This window comes from Amblyomma mixtum, chromosome 10 (assembly GCF_055824585.1).
Source record: "Amblyomma mixtum isolate Tamu chromosome 10, ASM5582458v1, whole genome shotgun sequence".
In the NCBI taxonomy this organism is placed as follows: domain Eukaryota; kingdom Metazoa; phylum Arthropoda; class Arachnida; order Ixodida; family Ixodidae; genus Amblyomma; species Amblyomma mixtum.
The window spans coordinates 57771484-57787905 of record NC_143021.1 but is presented as its reverse complement, the minus strand read 5'-3'; the positions used below and the strand labels follow the sequence as shown (position 1 = coordinate 57787905).

The 16422-nt window shown below is 46.9% G+C and overlaps 1 protein-coding gene across 1 annotated transcript in view; it reads left to right on the top strand.

The window, feature by feature from the left end:
- Positions 1-15998, top strand: part of LOC149325870 (uncharacterized) — a 78489-nt gene extending 62491 nt beyond the window's left edge. The window contains exons 2-3 of the mRNA XM_089563891.1: positions 13455-13640; positions 14533-15998. Coding sequence (XP_089420017.1) covers positions 13557-13640; positions 14533-14850 — 402 coding nt within the window. The 5' untranslated portion in view covers positions 13455-13556 and the 3' untranslated portion in view covers positions 14851-15998. The remainder of the gene's footprint in view (positions 1-13454; positions 13641-14532) is intronic.
- The last annotated feature ends 424 nt before the right edge of the window (positions 15999-16422 follow it).

Sequence of the window (16422 nt, the reverse complement as noted above, 5' to 3'; positions counted from 1 at the left end):
AATGCTGACGACTTGTACCCGTTCCAGGTACGGCTTCATTAAATTGCAGTGATATATGCGAACCTCTTTGCGACGTCCAGGAAGTTTTACCACATAGTTCCGGGTGAAGACCATAAGGCAGCGGCAAGGCAGCGATCAAGGCAGCGTCAGTGATACGTGGATTTAGTTCAGAAAGCCGGTTCAGCAGGCATGTCTCGCGCATTGTAGCGGTTGCGTTAGTGACATGGCACATACCACGACGGTGGTTAGGCCAGGGTTTAGTAACGAGGGTAGATTGGTGCCAAGCTGGGTCTCGCTTGTGTAATTGGGTCTCGCTTTCTGTAAGAATTCAGAATATTTAAAGAGGAAATTTAAAAAAAGAATAAAAATGAAAAGTTAAAAATAAACGGGTGAGAAGATTAGAGAATTGAATACATGCAAATTGCTGAAAGATCTTTTTTAAATGGCCCCGCCGCGGTGGCTCAGTGGTTAAGGCACTCAGCTGCTGGCCCGAAAGACGTGGGTTCCATCCCGGCCGAGGCAGCCGAATTTCAATGGGGGCAAAATTCTAGAGGCCTGAGTACTGCGCGATGTCAGTGCACGTTAAAGAACCCCAGGTGGTCGAAATTTCAGAAGCCCTCCACTAAAGCGTCCCTCATAGCCTGAGCCACTTTGCGACGGTAAACCCAAATAAACCAGCCTAAACCTTTTTTAAATGCAAAAATTTTGGTATCATTAGCAAGGGGATCCGCCGATAGCAATTACCATATATTGCTGATTATAAGTCGACCCCCCAACTCGCAACCCACTTTGGCCAAAAAAGTTAGACTCCGAATTCAGGTCGATGCTGCTGCACCCTGCGGTCCCAGGTCGCCGAAAACGTTGTTCAGAAGGCGGAGTCATAAATAATCATTTATTCGTCAAGAGACATCTCTGACTCATCGTCGCTTGTGAGGACACAGTCGCGGTCATCATCTTGTGAGCCACTGCTGCCGCTGGTCTTCGGAGGCGGTGCCGAGATGCCGCTCGTTGAAAACGCCGTAGAGACCATGTCTGTTGGTAGTCCATACCAGGCATCGTTGACCCATTGCGCCACTTCGCCCAAAGAAGGTTGCTTCCGCCGCCCTGTTCGTGTCTTTGGGTTTTCTTGCTGGAGCAACTCGTTGTAGAATACACCGATGCGCTTGTTCAGCGCCACAACCAGTGGCTGAAGAATAGCTCTCAATCCTGCCGGAATGATGACCAGGTCGCATCTGCTTCCGCTTTTTTCACGCGGTCGGTTATGTGGCCGCGGAAAGAGTCCAGGATGAGCATGCTGCGGGGCTTCAGCAGTGCCCCCGGACGCCTGCACCACACGAGACGAAACCATTCGAGGACCATTTCATCATTAAAAAATCCCTTCTCATTCACCCGCACGATGACTTTTGGCGGGAACTTTTCCTTCGTCGGGATCGTTTTCCTCTTGAACAGAAGGAATGGCGGTAATTTGTGTCCATCTGCCGTACAGCATAACACGACCGTGAAACGGTTGTGCCTGTTGCCCGTTGTCAGCAGGCGGACCTGGCACTCGCCTTTTGCGGACACGGTCCTATTGCTAGGCCTGGTCACCGTTGCCTATTTGGCCAAGTAGGAATGGATGTGTTGCCCTAAGATCATTCACGTAGCGCAGAAAGGCGCTCCGTTTTTTTTTTTTTTGTAGGCTTCGGGCTACCGTTGACATACGGTCGTTCGTCGCCTTAGGCTTAGGCTGTTCCTCTTCATGAAATTCGTCACCCACTTCTTAGACACTTTAAACTCTGTGCGCGGGATGCACATCTCCGCGACAGCGCCTGACTTTGTTTCAATGTCACTGTAGCAAACAGTCAGGCTCTTGCTTCTCTGGTCGTGAACCCAATCTCGAACCGCCTCCTCAACGGCAGGCTACTGTCCGGACGTCGGCCCGCGAAAGGAACGACGTATAGGAGCGCACTCAAAAAGCTTGCTTCTTTGTTTTTTCCAGCCTCTCGCGCACTATTCTGAGACGTCGAACTTCGCCCGCTGCGAGGTTGTTTTCCGACTCGGCATAGAGGATGACTTGCCGCTTCAAAGCCGCTCTGTACTGTTGCCGAGGTTGCGGCGGCATCTTGCAAAGCGTCCGTCGGGCATTGACACAAACCACATACACCGCTGTTAGCTGTCACGTAGGCGATGCGACGTGCAGAAATGGCGAAAGGCACACAACAACGTTGCACAATAACACGCGAAAATGCTTCTCGGCTCATGCGACTGGTCACGTGTGGCCTAGTTTTGGATTGGATTGGATTTGTAGCTGTCCCATTTGTATCAAACATCGACAGCCCGACCGGCTTTGGCCGTTTTTCTGTGGAACGCCCAATGTTTGTAGATAACAAGTTGCTATCGTATTAAAACAAACCTTTGGTGCATATCTCAATTAAATTCAAGTTTTTTTAAACAGATCCCCTTTTGCACCGTGTCTGACAACTATTATGGTACTACGAGCGCACGGTGCGTGATATTATCCGCGAGTCGGTCGAAATTACTTTTGACCCCGCATATAGGCCGACTTTAAGACTCCGCATATACGTCGACTCCGATTATACGTCAACCCCCTAACTTTGAAAGGACATTTAAAGAAAACATCGTGTTATACGCGACAATCTGCGGTATGTAATTGTTGATGCAGTCCCAAACATTTGGCGCTAACATCGAAGGAGAGAAGAAGCGGGATCGACAAACTGAGTCCCAAACTTATAATGTGAATTTCTAGATGCGTCCTTCTCCGATGTGCAAACCACCGGCAAGAGAGTAGGAAATGCTCCAGTGTTTCTACGCCTAATTAGTTGCGCAATGGTTTGTGGGACTGAACCCGCCTCAGCATAAGTAAAGATCTGAGCGCGGGATCCTGCAACGCATGAGAGTCATCGCTACCTCACACTGCCGGGAATTACAAGCACGAACCTTCCATGGGTACATGAGATGTTGGTAGCCAATGGTAGAAGTGAAGTTCGCGGTGCTGTATTTTGTTTTGCCGCATCTGGTTCGCGATAGTGGAATGCCCATTACTTTCTTTTTCTTGGGCCCGCCGCACAACCGCACAGAAAGGGGTCAGCAAACCCAGCGGGAGATGGGGGGCGCCGAATAGCGTAGGATTACGGGAAACGTCAAACTCCACTCATGGACGGAGTCATTAGGTCGCATCCTGTGTGCACGTGTTTACGGCGAGGCAGACCCGCGTCACAGGGCGTGGCTTTTTGTACCATGTCTGCAGTGGCGTGCTTTTGAAGCGTGGTCAACAGGATATTGCCACGCTAGCTGCAGGCATGAGGAGCGACGGTGCTTAACAGATGGGTTGAAGTGGCTTTCCTGGAACTTGGGTCAACCGGACGTTGGGAAAGTGAGTGTTCGCGAAGCTCGCAGCAGGAAAGCACAATTATCCGAAATCGTGATGGTAGAAGGTATACATATGTGTACGGTGTCGCGATGAGCTACCTTCTTTCCCCAATCATTGATTGGTTGTGTTATCCTTTCCAAATTGTTGATTGGTGGTGTTTTCCTTTCCCCAATAAGTTATTGGGTGGATGTTTGTACAGTACCTGATTGGTTATTCTCCCCAGCGAGGGCGGGGACATAGGGTTTAATTAAAACCAGCTGTTTCGGCAGAACCGCGGGCTGGTTTTGTGACGTAGAAGTACTAGCCAGTCGACTGTAAATATGTTTTCTTGTTGCTTTTATCTTCCTTTCTGCTTTTAATTGTTATAAAAAGTTAACCTCTCTAGAAGTGTCCTCTTGCAATGTGATTGAGCAATTCGAATCTGCAAGACGTGAAGAATGCTACAACAATCATCCTTTGTGTAGTTTCCCTCTACGAGATCTTAAGAGAGGATTTCAACTGGCGTAGCCGTATAGGGGACATTTTAAATGTAGAGAACAAGGAATCGTTGCACATGGCGTTATTTATACTGTAAACGCTTAAAACAAAACATTCGGAAAAGGATAAGATTACGGACGCTTCAGGCGACGGGTGCATTGAGAGCTGGTTTTGCAAATAAGTCTGCTGCATCGTTTTTAACAATACCGCAGTGACCTGGAATCCAAATAGAGAGCACCTTTTTCACCAATTCAGGGATAAAATGCTTTACCAATTGGCCACAACCGTCTGTTTCCTCTCTGCCATTTGCATGCACAAGGCCCGCGCTGGCCTGCTATATTACAATGCATAGTTACATAAATGCATACGCACATGCATACATATGCACGTACATACCATGCACGTCAACCCACGAAGAGACTGATCTTTCAATGTTACATCACATCACTGTATTTTCCTTAAAAGCCCCTTGTGGGGTGTTATATAAGGATTTTGATTTAAAGGATGCAGGCGTTGACGGCAGTCATAAATGGTAGGCTATAGCAGCGATGTGGTCCGGAAAGATGTTCAAGTAAGCTGCTACTCGGCAAAATGATGAGTTCGTAAAGAGAGTGGTACGGGCACGTGGGCGCAGAACTTGAAGTGGATGACCGATGCAATGGGATCTCACTGACGGTGGTGCGCAGATGTGTGGTTCGTGTCTGAGGTGTGAATAAAATCTTTCGAATCAAGACAAGACCTCAAGAAGGACTGTGAGAAAGCACGTAAGACAAACTTGATCAGAATAGTAGTGATATGTTAACGTCGTTTGATTACGAGGAATGAACCTGATGGCTCCGTTTTGTAAAGCTTTCACGGCACTTCCTAAATGTGCTTGATGATGGTGATGAGGCCTCGGAGGTCGAATTTCGATGGAAGCGAAATGCTTGACGCCCGTGTACTCTGTGGTATCACGGCGCGTTAAAAAACCCCAGTGGCCAAAAATATCCGGAGCCATTAAGTACGGCGTCCCCTATAGCCTGAGCTGCTTTGGGATGTCAAAGCCGTCCGACCGACCTACCAGCCAACCCAATCCCTTAGCAGACGATCTAGGAAAAATTGGCCGTGGCATAGCTCGGCTATGCCAGGATATCCGTAGCGAAAGCTCGCGGCGGCACATTCACGGCGTTTCGCCAGTTGTTCGGCGCGCTGTTTCGTGGACGATTCGTTTCCACTTCATTTGGTTCCGATGTCGATTCCTGGCCTCCTTCTGCTAGCAGACCTGTCGCCGCCCATACTGCCGCCTCAACTGGGGTTCCGGCGCCCACGAGCTCTCCTTTTGCATGTTATCAGGCATGCGACACAGCTTTCGAAGCGAGCGGAGGTAAGCGCAACGACGAGGCAATTGATGTGACGTCATACCGAACGGTGGCGGTGGCTCCAAGGTAGATGTACTATGGTAGCGTAGGCTGCATAGAAGCCCATACGTTCAAAACATGGCTGCTTGTGGTGCGCAGCCAGCGCCGTCTTCGAAATGCGTGGGCGTCTAAAAAGTGACGTCATAATTAAAACAAAAACGCGACGTCAAAGTCACGTGTTTTAGTGACGTCATATTCGTGACGTCAGCATTACGAGCTGCTTGGCGGGAAAAATAAACTGCTGAACGCCGCGACGCTTCAGTGCGACACCCGACACGAGAACGAAGAAAGAAGACAAGACCAGTGCCGACCACCAACGCTATTTTTAGGTAGTCAGTTCTCGTGCCTTTTTCCTTCGTTTTCGCCTCAGGTGTCGCGCTGAATGTCGCAGGTGTAGGGCTGAAGCGATGAAATGTGACGCCGCCAGACAGGTTATCGCTCGCACATCGTGCAACCGCACACCTCTTTTTTGCGTACGGGGGCCCCATGGCCACAGACGATGCCCTTTTGGGGCAAAAGCTACAGAACCGCACCCAACCGAACGAAACTACACAGAAGCGCTGGCAAAAGGGAAAAGCGGAAACTGTACACGAACGATGCACACCAAGAACTCGAGCAACAAGCAACGATGAAAAAGTAGGGCTAGGAGAATCGAGTTTCAAACAAAAGCAAGCAGAATGGTCAAAAGATATGACCCGGGTATTACATCAGAGCACCGTCAACCTTGGCATCGTCCCGCTGCCATTGCCGCTGCTCTGAGCGAGCGCTGTCATAAAATTTTTACAAAGCAAGCGCTATACTTTCTAACAAAATACACACAACTAAAACATTTTAAAACGGAATCACTGCAATTGTTTTCGAATGCTTTTGAAACACAAAATATGTCCTAATTATTTTCGTCTTCTAGTCGTGTTTGTCCACTCATTTCATTTTGGCGCTTTAGTTCCACCACTAATTTGATGTCGCTAGCACTTGGTTCTGGACCGCATTCAAGCCCCGGCTTCGCGACCTATTTCAATTGACCTTGGTGGCTCCGCGGCGAGGCGTGCGGTGTGACGTCATGACAGATGGCGCGGTGAGCGGACAGCGCCCGCTAGCTGCGGCGGTTGCTAGGCAACTGCTCTAGGTCGGTCTCTGTGCCTCCTCGGGGCGCCGCCACAGCGAAATCGCAAGTTCGTGGCAAATGTAGCTTTCGCTAAAAAAGTGCCCTCCCTTGTCCCCGTTCCGTCGCGCTGTGTTAATCTGTTTTGTACAAAGCATGAACCAACTAGCCCATACCAGAATCCTATTTTGAAAAGTTGCAATCTCTCTTGAAATATCAACAGTATAAGCCTCATTAAGAACATAGAACTCAGCGCGCGTCTTCCTTTTTTGCTAAAGAGATCTTTAATAAGGAGGTACGGCATGTATGGTTCTAAGCTTATTACCTCTTTAGTGGAACAAACAAACTGGGATGTTTCAAACCTTTTCATGTCAACTTAATTTGTTAATTACAATGCGAAACAGCGCCAAAAATGCACAGGGGTGCGAGTTTTGCATCAGATGTAATTTCCCCGCTTGATGTCAGGGATCTAAAACCGCGATGTTCCACGCCAGCCGATACCTTGATTCAGTGATACCGCGTAAGGGAGCTGTCTTCAGTGTGTGGCTATTGCCTGTCCAACATTATTGAACAAAAAATTGTAATATTAAAATTGTGAGGCACTCATGGAAATATTGAGCGGAATGGTCCATTCTTCTGATGTGTAGGAAATTATTTTGAAGCTTTTTCATCGCTCGCAACGTGCAGTTAAATCTGCCACCGTAAACCACATATAATCGCTTTTTTCGATATCAGGAACGTCAAGAGCAAAAAAAAAATTCAACCCTGCCAACGAGAGTACTGGGGATATAATTATTCCTATGTTGAAATCTTACTACACATGAAAAAATTTCTTCATAAACTATTTTTCGTGCAAAAATGCTTTTGTACAATCTATTGGGTGTATGACACGCACACATTTTCGCAGGTACATTTTTAAACGCCCCATGTGGCGACCTCCATATTGGATCTATCCGGGGTTTCATAGCAAGAATTTCTCCATTTGTTGTTATCCCATAGAGAGGATTTATTCATAATAACTCCACCACTAGTGGTGCCTATCTTTCCGCCTATGCAAATTTTTATGCAAGTAGTTTCACAGACGACGTGTAAAAATCATTTTCCTGTCGAAGTCTAGAGAAAGCTAACACACATCAGCGGGCCACAAAGAATGGCTTCTGATGTCCTGAGGGCATATGCGAGGGCCTTATCTAGGCAGGAACGTGGCCCAAAAGTTCTTTGTGCCGCAGTACGGGCGCTGGAGCAGGTCTGCATGTGTACGCAGTTGGTGATGGCGATACGGCTCCGTCTTTTTTTTTCTTCGCCAGTTGTAGAATGTCATACATAATCAGGTAAATAACCATTCACCCAACCAATCCCTTTTATAGAGCGCTGTGAAAGGAAATGCTTTGAAAAAAATTGATAGTTTTCAATCCTCTTCATTTCTAAAAAAATCTTCACGACCACATCTTGCATGAGAGAAACACGGACAGAAAAACGTTTAACGCATAGAATGGTTGTGTGGCCCGTCACTGCAGGAGCCCATCGGCTTTTGTCGCTCCTTTTGCGTGGTTCACCGGCAAAACGTCAAGAGCTTTATTGTTATTTTTCCCTCTACGGTGAACGTATTTCTTGCGATTGCTCCTCCGCGCATAGGGCAAACACTGAAAAAGACGGTCATGCGTTACTATGAGCAGCATAAAAAAATATAACACAACAGTAATGTCGAAGTACTTATGCGAAAACCACTTTCAAGAAAACTTATGAGCAGTACCTCAACGCGGCACTGTACGCCCGAGCTAAATCTATCTTTTGAAGCCCCGAACGAGAACAAAAAGAACGCCAAGAAAACAAGCAAGCGAAAGCGAAGAAGAAAACCGCTCTCTGCAATTCCGTCCTTGGCCACTGCCCCGTAGTGGGTACGTGCCATTTTGTTTGAGGCCAACCAAACAACCGTCCTGCAGCTTATCAGGTGAGCTATGATGGCAGCGACTACCGATCGCGCGGATACCCAGCGTTCCCAAAAAAGAGCTTGAAATCAGCGCTTTTTCAGTGGAATAGTTGTCACGGGTGATGGAAAATTTCTTTACCTCAGCGCCGTGCCATTTATTAACAGAGTTCTGCTTATTGCCCAAGTTTTTTGTGTGTTATCGCCGGAAACTATATGGTGAGACAGCTTTGCTGCAATGCTGAATCTTCCAGCTTCGAGTCTGTTCCCACGTTACTTGAGGCATTGACGAAAAAAAAGAATATCTATAAAGAGGAAGAGGGAAGGCAGAGATGTCAATCAGGAGGATGCTCCAGTTGCCAACCTGCACTGGGTGAGAGGGATGAGGGGACTGAAAAGGTAAGTACTGAAGGGACAAGGGGCGCCGTCAACACGACTCTATTGGGTTCTTAGCCTGGTCGTCAAGAGTAACTATTTGTTCTTCCAAAATGGTAATTTCCCAGGAAGCACAGCCATATCGTACAGATGTCGCTCCCAGTGTGACCTAGGTGCAGCACTCAACTTATTGACTGCATATACATTTTCACTTCTCGAAACTCAAGATTCGCCAAAAACAGCTCAGTAATTTTTTGAAAAAATCGACGTTTTCACTCCTGTAAGAGGTCTCGCTCGCAATGACAGCACAAAATTAATGGCTTCTTATATTCGCTTAACGGTGTGACGAAATGGGTACAATTATATCTGGGGTAGATTACCTTTGTTTCTTTTGTGAGCGTACACCATTGTCTGATTGCGAACATATTACTGGCGCTTTTCTTTACTTATTACTTTAGTTTTTTTCTGGAGTTCATGCAATTGCTCGATGAGAGTGAGTGCTCCGAAAGAGCATTACGCGCTAAACGCGTCTTGTTCACGCGGTCGCTGTGCTGCCTCAATGCCCTTCATGCTGAACCCTGCCACCGATGGAAACAGGCTCAGAGAAACTGCATTGGATCCGGCATACGACAGGCGGGTGCTTCTCCTTGGCTTTCACATTTATCATTGCGTGTCTTACTTTGAATCATGCGCCAGGTCAACGCTGTACTCTGTCTGGAATGAAATGCGAATAGCCACTTCAAACTTAACGTCTTACGTTTCCCTTCTCCTGTCATGAAGGAAGGAAGCAGTCACCAATACCATATAGAGAATAGCTGAATGTTTAACCCTTTTTTCAGTCATGCACCAACTCCCGTACAGTAGCGGCTATTGAATATTCTCCTTCAGTGGGTATTTATCTTGTGCGTAATCTAACCTCTATTGATTGAAACCACGTTTATTCCACATTAGAATGCGCCGGAGGCGCTACGGTGGAAGGGGAGGGGGTATCGTAAAGGATAATGGGTAAGGGTGCCTCCGTTTTATTAAAACTTCGGGGAGGCAGCCAAGTGGACGCTGCGTGCCTCTCGTGAGCGTTGCGGTGCCGATCGGCGACCAGCGGCGCCTCCGAGTCCTGGATGAGCACAAGGAGTGCCCACCGGACCTCGATGGCACGATCTCGAGAAGAGGTATGAGGGCAGGCCCAGGTCCAGATAGAAGAAGGCCATGGTCCCCTTTTAGCGATGGCCAGAGCTCGAAGACGAGATGGTGTGTAGAGGTCGAGGCGTGATCGGCAACGGCGACAGCGTAGTGCTCTTGTGCAGTGGCCGGTAAGGCTTATCTGTTCGCGCCGTTGCAAGTTCTCTTGGCAGAACTTATTTTATACCCAAGTTTTCCAAGGTCACCCACATTCAACGTCGTTTTTTTCGCGCAATTTCTCGCATCAGGTGAATAACATCAAAGGCTTCACTACACACCGGCATTTTCCAGGTTCAGAGGCCTATAGTGCTTTCATACTAAAAAATCATCTGCATATGAGACATCCCTCCGCCCCTTACTTGAGCTCTATACTTGCAATTCTTTTCATAGCGACATTCTATTCGGGAATTCTAGAGTTTCTTTCTCGCCATCGATTATCAGGTGAGCGCGATCCGCAGCGATAACTCATGATATCTCGTCCAGAAAGTGTACGCCATGCGGAGGGACTTATATTTAATGCCACTAACAGCATCCAGTGATGTTACGGCTTCCATAATTTCGTTTGGCCATCATGCAAGAGGCACGCATAATTTTGTAGCAGCGCACATTAACGTCAAATATTTTTATTTAAGCAAAACCTCGTCGATCTTGTCAAGCTGTGATTGATACAATTTTGTATTGTTCTCTTCTTGGAGTCGCTAGGAGCAATGCGAAAAATTTCAATATTTCATGATGCGAAAAACCCAGTCTAGGAGTTCTTGTGCCTAGGGATTCGAATCACTATCATTAAAATCAGAGATACATAGCTTGAACCACTCCATGTGCCGTTGGCCTTTGAAGAGCGTAGACTCTTACCTACGCAGGCATCGCCGGGAGTGATGATCATGTAGAGGTCTTGTAAGATGGACATTTCGTCTTATTGGTAAAGGCTCATTTTTGACTGGAACAAGTGTACCAGATGAAAAACAGGCAAGGAGCACAGACTCAATACGTACGCTGCTGTGAGGTAAAGCTGTAAGGAAAGGAATGGTTCAGTACTTGCCTCATTGTCAGTGGCAGCTGAAGTACAGCATTAAGCAAGAATATTTGAGGAGGGTTGGAAGTATACAGTATGCCAGATGCTTAGCCAAGAGAGTGTTTCGATGTCATCCCCCCCCCCCTCAATTTTTCTGAGCTCTTCATCACCCCCCCCCCCCCCCCCCCCTTGTTTTCTCTTCTGTGCGGTTCATTCGCGAAATGATTGATGTACGCTGTAGGTGCTGTATCAGAGGAAGCGGAAGTTATTGCAGAAAAGCCACTCTTTGTCACAACACGACGTACAGCAATCCATTTAATTCTTGTCAAGGTTCATCCATTTAAACATAGCATTTCACGTCAGCCTCCTTTTTCTTTCTTTGTGTTGTCCTCAAATGATCATAAACTATCGCAAAAAAAGTGTTTTTTTTAAGCGCCTCTGCGGCCGGGTGCCGGTTCACATGCATGGGATAGAAGATTTGGCAATTGTCATTCGTTCGCAGTTGCCGACTTTTTCGTACGAATTTTGTTGTGAGAAAATATATGTTCGGTATAAATCAAGTCCTCGAAGTCATGTGTGAACACGTCTTTTTATGTGGATGTTGGAGTGAACAAAACAACCAACCCTTCGGCTTTATTAAAGCAGGAAAATTACTAACATAATGTTTGGAGGCAGGCTCTCTTTCTTTTTATTTTTTTTCGAACGAATAACACCCCCTGATAAGTATTTCTTTCCACGCGACTGCAGTACGCATTGTGTACACTCTATGTATGCCAGCTCCTCGGTACTAGTGCTCCTCACCTTGTTCTAGCCTTGGGGTGCCTTAATCATGGGGCTCAGCTTTGTCCAAAGAAAAAAAAATATATTTGCGTTCTTCGAAGAGATGGCCTCTTTGCGGAGGAAATTTCTCGGGCAGAAACTACCGGGCCTGTTATGTGTCTCACGACTGCTTACAGGGCTTGGGCGACAAATACGGCGCATTAAGACCTAAAACCTTCACTGAGAAGCTTCATATAGTGAGCAGAAGCACTGGAGATGATTGTGGCGGTCTTTCTGATAGCATTCTTGCCTTCAAATGCATTGCAAGACACAGAATATTGTACAGAAGGACCAGCAACAGGGAAATGTTTAAAAGCAAAACTTGTGGTAATATAACCGGACAAGCACAGATATTGGCCTACGCTTTTGTCAAAGAAGGGAAATGTGCGTCAGCCATGTCGCTGCGTGTTTCAATATTTTTACTTGAGATGGTGCGAGGTCGTCATGCTCACCTGCTTTTAAGCGTTTCTATGTTTTGCTTGCGCTTTGTATAGTTGCAACAGCTAGCATGGTCCCCGAAATGCCGCGCGCTTTCGGGGCAAACTTTTCTTTGTCGTACGGAGAGGGGCCCAGACACCTTAGGCGAGACGGCCCGCGCGTTCATCTCCTGACTTTGGATGTGTTTGTTCCGCGGCTGAACTCTGACTTCCCGTGGAGTTACCTTGCGCGTACTTTTGCCTGTGCCCGGTATTGTTCTGGCATTGACATGGGAGGCACCATTAGCCTCCGCAGACGGTTTTTCGCGCATGATTTGGCGCATGGGTCTCCGGACTCCTTCCGCGAACTACAACTGTGCGTCCGTTAAGAATCTGGGTTTGTTTTTCCCTTTTAACTGACCTCGTGGCCAGTTGTAAATTTTCGCTTCTCCGTGGGAATGGGTTTCCTAATATTATGGACCAGGGCCCAGACACGTCTGCGGCATATGCACTGCCGGAAACTGGGCGAAAGTGCTTTCGGAATGTGCGAGCACTCAACTAATAAAGGTTTCCTGGGAAGGAACAATTATTTTCTTTTTTTGTTGGGAAGGAGCTTGAGGTCGGAGCTCGGTAGGAGACTGACTTCCTCCGGCATGCTCGCATAGGACGACGGACTGTACTTAAACCAAGGGCGGCCCAGCTCAGATATTCTGTTCTATGCTGCTGTTATCATTTTAACTGCGCTGCACCTTTTTCTGTTGTAACCAAGTGTAATTAAGTCACTCTTCTGAGTTAATCCGGCCAATTCGAGAGGATTATTCGCTGAAGTAGAGAGACGGGCCTGACTAAGAAAAAAGAAACAACCAACCACCAACAACGAGTGAAGAACGAGAAGAGAGAGAGAAAGATATGCCTAAATTTTTAGTGATGGAACTTATGCAGTAATCTTATATCAGAGATAAAGAAAGTTGCTCGGCCTTTTGGCTAAGATCAAAGTGTAGTAGTATTTTGGAAACAAATTTCTGATCTACCTAATTCTCTGCTTAAGGAAAGCACTACGCACTACTAGAGAGCATATAAACCACGTTGCTCTATGACACACCCCAAAGCATGCCAGAGATCTGATGTAATTACGAACGCCACCAGACGAGAAAACAAAAATCTATTTTAAGCACATTACACCGACCAGCTGCTTTTTCCTGTGCACAGTCTTGAAAACGTATCTTTAGGACAACTAGATGCATTTCGACCAGCGAAATGTCGCATAAAGGCCATTTTGTTTCGATAACCTCCTGCACTCTCAATTTAGGTGTTAGTTTATGCTCCAAGGCCGCTAGCGGACGCCTCGTTTTCATAGTTTCCCAATGTTCCACCCAGGTGGTCTCTGCTTGCAGGAAATCTTTACTAGCTCGTGGTACCCTTGCTGAAAAAAAAGAGCTCTACGGCATTCGCTACAGCCTACACGCACGAACTGCAGACATGACGCCAGGTCCGCCATCACCCAGCCGCTTGGTGGAGCGCGCCACTCAGTACGATGCACCTGAGGCTCGTCATGATTATGAGGTACGTCGTGCAAGTAAAAACATGTTCCCCTTCTGGATTCCAGGAGAAGGCAAGCGTAGCAGTGGGCGGCGGAAAGTTAGGTGCGCGACAGAGATTAAGCATTTTGTCGGCATAGGAGGTCGTACTCAGCGCAGTACAGGCTTCGTAGCAATAGCGCAAACAGGGCAAGGGACAAGAACGAGTAGACACAGCCCGAATTTCAACGTTGTTAAAACACGGGACAGGGTTAACTGGAGAGATATAGGAAAGGCCTTTGTTCTTTAGCGGGCCGATGGCGAAGCAAATTTTCACCTAAATCTCAATTCCGTTCTTAGCATAATGCGTCACTTGAGGCCAATCGTAATAGTCGCGATATGGTAGGGAGCACCATTGTTTACATATTCAGCCCTGGCTGGGTGGACCTTGGCTCTCACGTGCTCTCAGTTTCCATCCTCGGTGAAGAACAAGTAACTAAGCCTTAAAATGGGAATGTGCGCATTCATTTCAGCTGTCGGGCTCTTAATTAACTTTTTATTCTCTTAGCCAATTTATTGTGCGTTATTTTGCAGAACATACAAAAAGAATTGTACTAAAAGGGCGTTTTGTGTTGCATTTGCGCACTAAGCACCAGCCAGTATTCCCATAACAGTTCCACTTGCAGATAAGTTACTAGACAAAGGGGGTACTATTCACCGTCTTATTACTATGATTTCCCTGGTTGTGCACATTAGTAGCTTGTCACCCTACGAAGGCACTCGTTGCGGCTTTGAGGAGAGATGGCTCGCCAATTACAGCAGAAACAGAAATGCAAAACGCTGCTTCGATTTTTACATCCCTCATATTACAATGTGATCAGTAGAGCTTAAATGCTAGCTGGCTGGCGCTAACGTTCGCTGGCGCCAACTGTATGCAGGAAGCCGCATGCGGGAAGAAGCGACGGCCCAGATTCTGCGGCGGTGTCCAGGGCGCGTGCATGGGCACCTTCGCCGCCGTGGCTGTGATGCTCAGCGTCGCCTTCATAGTCGTGATGGGCCTGCAGACCATGGAGAGCATCAGGACAGTCAACCGTCTGCTGGAGGATATCTTCAACGAGACAAGCCACGGCACGGCCACCCCGCCCTCCGGAAACACGATTCCACCCGGGACGGCGGACTCGCAGCTTGTACATCGCGATCCCTATTCGAGGGAGAGCAAGACCAGAATAGTTGGTGCCCCGCGGAGAAGTGCCTGAAAGGAACCATAACGAAGCTGCCAGGAGATACCACTAGTCGCAGTATTGTTTGGGGAATGCAGGATGCTGTGAAGAGAATCTGGTATTTCGTTCGATAAAAAAAAGATATTGATGTCACTGCGCACTCATATCTTTATAGGCCGTAAACTGTAAATTTACCACCCACCACAGTATGATATCATCGCCGCCATCACAACTTTATAATTCAATAACATCACATCCAGTGGCAATCATGGCAATGGCAATGAACACGAATATGACATCTTATATTAACTCTCCCAAAGTTCCATAAGCAACAAAGTAGAAAAACGGAGGGCAAAAAGCTGCATTGATGCAGCTTGAAAGCTACCCTGAGCCCTCTACGTGGCGTATAGTCCCAGCGTCTGATCACCAGAGAAGTTGACGAGCACACTCACAAAAAAAAAAAGAAATACAGCCACGAAATATCTGCATATAACAGTTTTATGAAATTCATACTCTGCTATCATATAAATTTTTGACGGGCGCATTTCGCAAAGCTATATTCAGACATTCATTTGCAGTTAGCACACACACAGCGCAAGTAAAATATTTGTTGTAAGTGCGGTGTCCTTTCTGTGTAGATTAAAACATGTGAATAACTGATTAATTCACGCCTTGAAGTCTACTCGAGTATAACGTCGTACTCGGAAAAATATTGAGGCAGCGTGCTAGGTTATATGTCAGTGGCTGCTTATAATTACTTATCGTGCGGCATAACGGTATGACCCAAGTGATTTGGCGCTGTATATTGTTGGCTGAAATAGAACGACTGGTGTTGAGACCTGATAAAATACATTCATTCTTAACTGAAGTAGAATTTCCATACAAAGAAACTAGTCTGCATGAAAATAACCGCACATTTTATGATGTTGAACTTCATGAAGTAGGGCTCCGTATGGTTACACTATGGTACGTTTGCTAGTAAAGCTGCTTTTTGAGCTAGTGTGATTGACATTTGATTTTGCCTAGTTCTCCCCCACACCATGAAGCAATTAGTTATGTCTGATAGTTGAAATGCATTGTAAATTTCTATTTTCAACTCTTGTCAGAAGTGTGTTCCTCTGAAGACAGACGACACCATTAATTTTGTGCATTCTTGCACAGATGTTCGCATTAGGAGAGTTGAAATCCGGGTTAGTTGGTACATACTTGTGATAAAACCAGCCACAAAGACGGGGGCAACGGAGAGACGAGGCACACACAACGACTGTACGAGCAACTGTGCTTTATTGAAAAACAGCCAGTCTCTCAGGAAACCTAACAGAGCATGCGCAGCTCAGCGGCAATGCAAAACCAGCACAAAAGACCGCGATGCTTGCAAGATTGCGCGATTTTCAAGATTCCGCTGACATGCGAAAAAGTTTACATCGGCCAAACTGGCCCGTGTATTAATGAAAGCCTACGAGAGCACCATAACTCTCCGACTAATGCTGACGGAGCAAACTTGCCTCGCCATTGCCGCCGCTATCTTGGGTGCTTTCGAATGTCACTTTTCTCAGTAGAGGCAAGGGTAAGGGTGAGCGCGAAATCCTCGAAGCATAACACATAAGT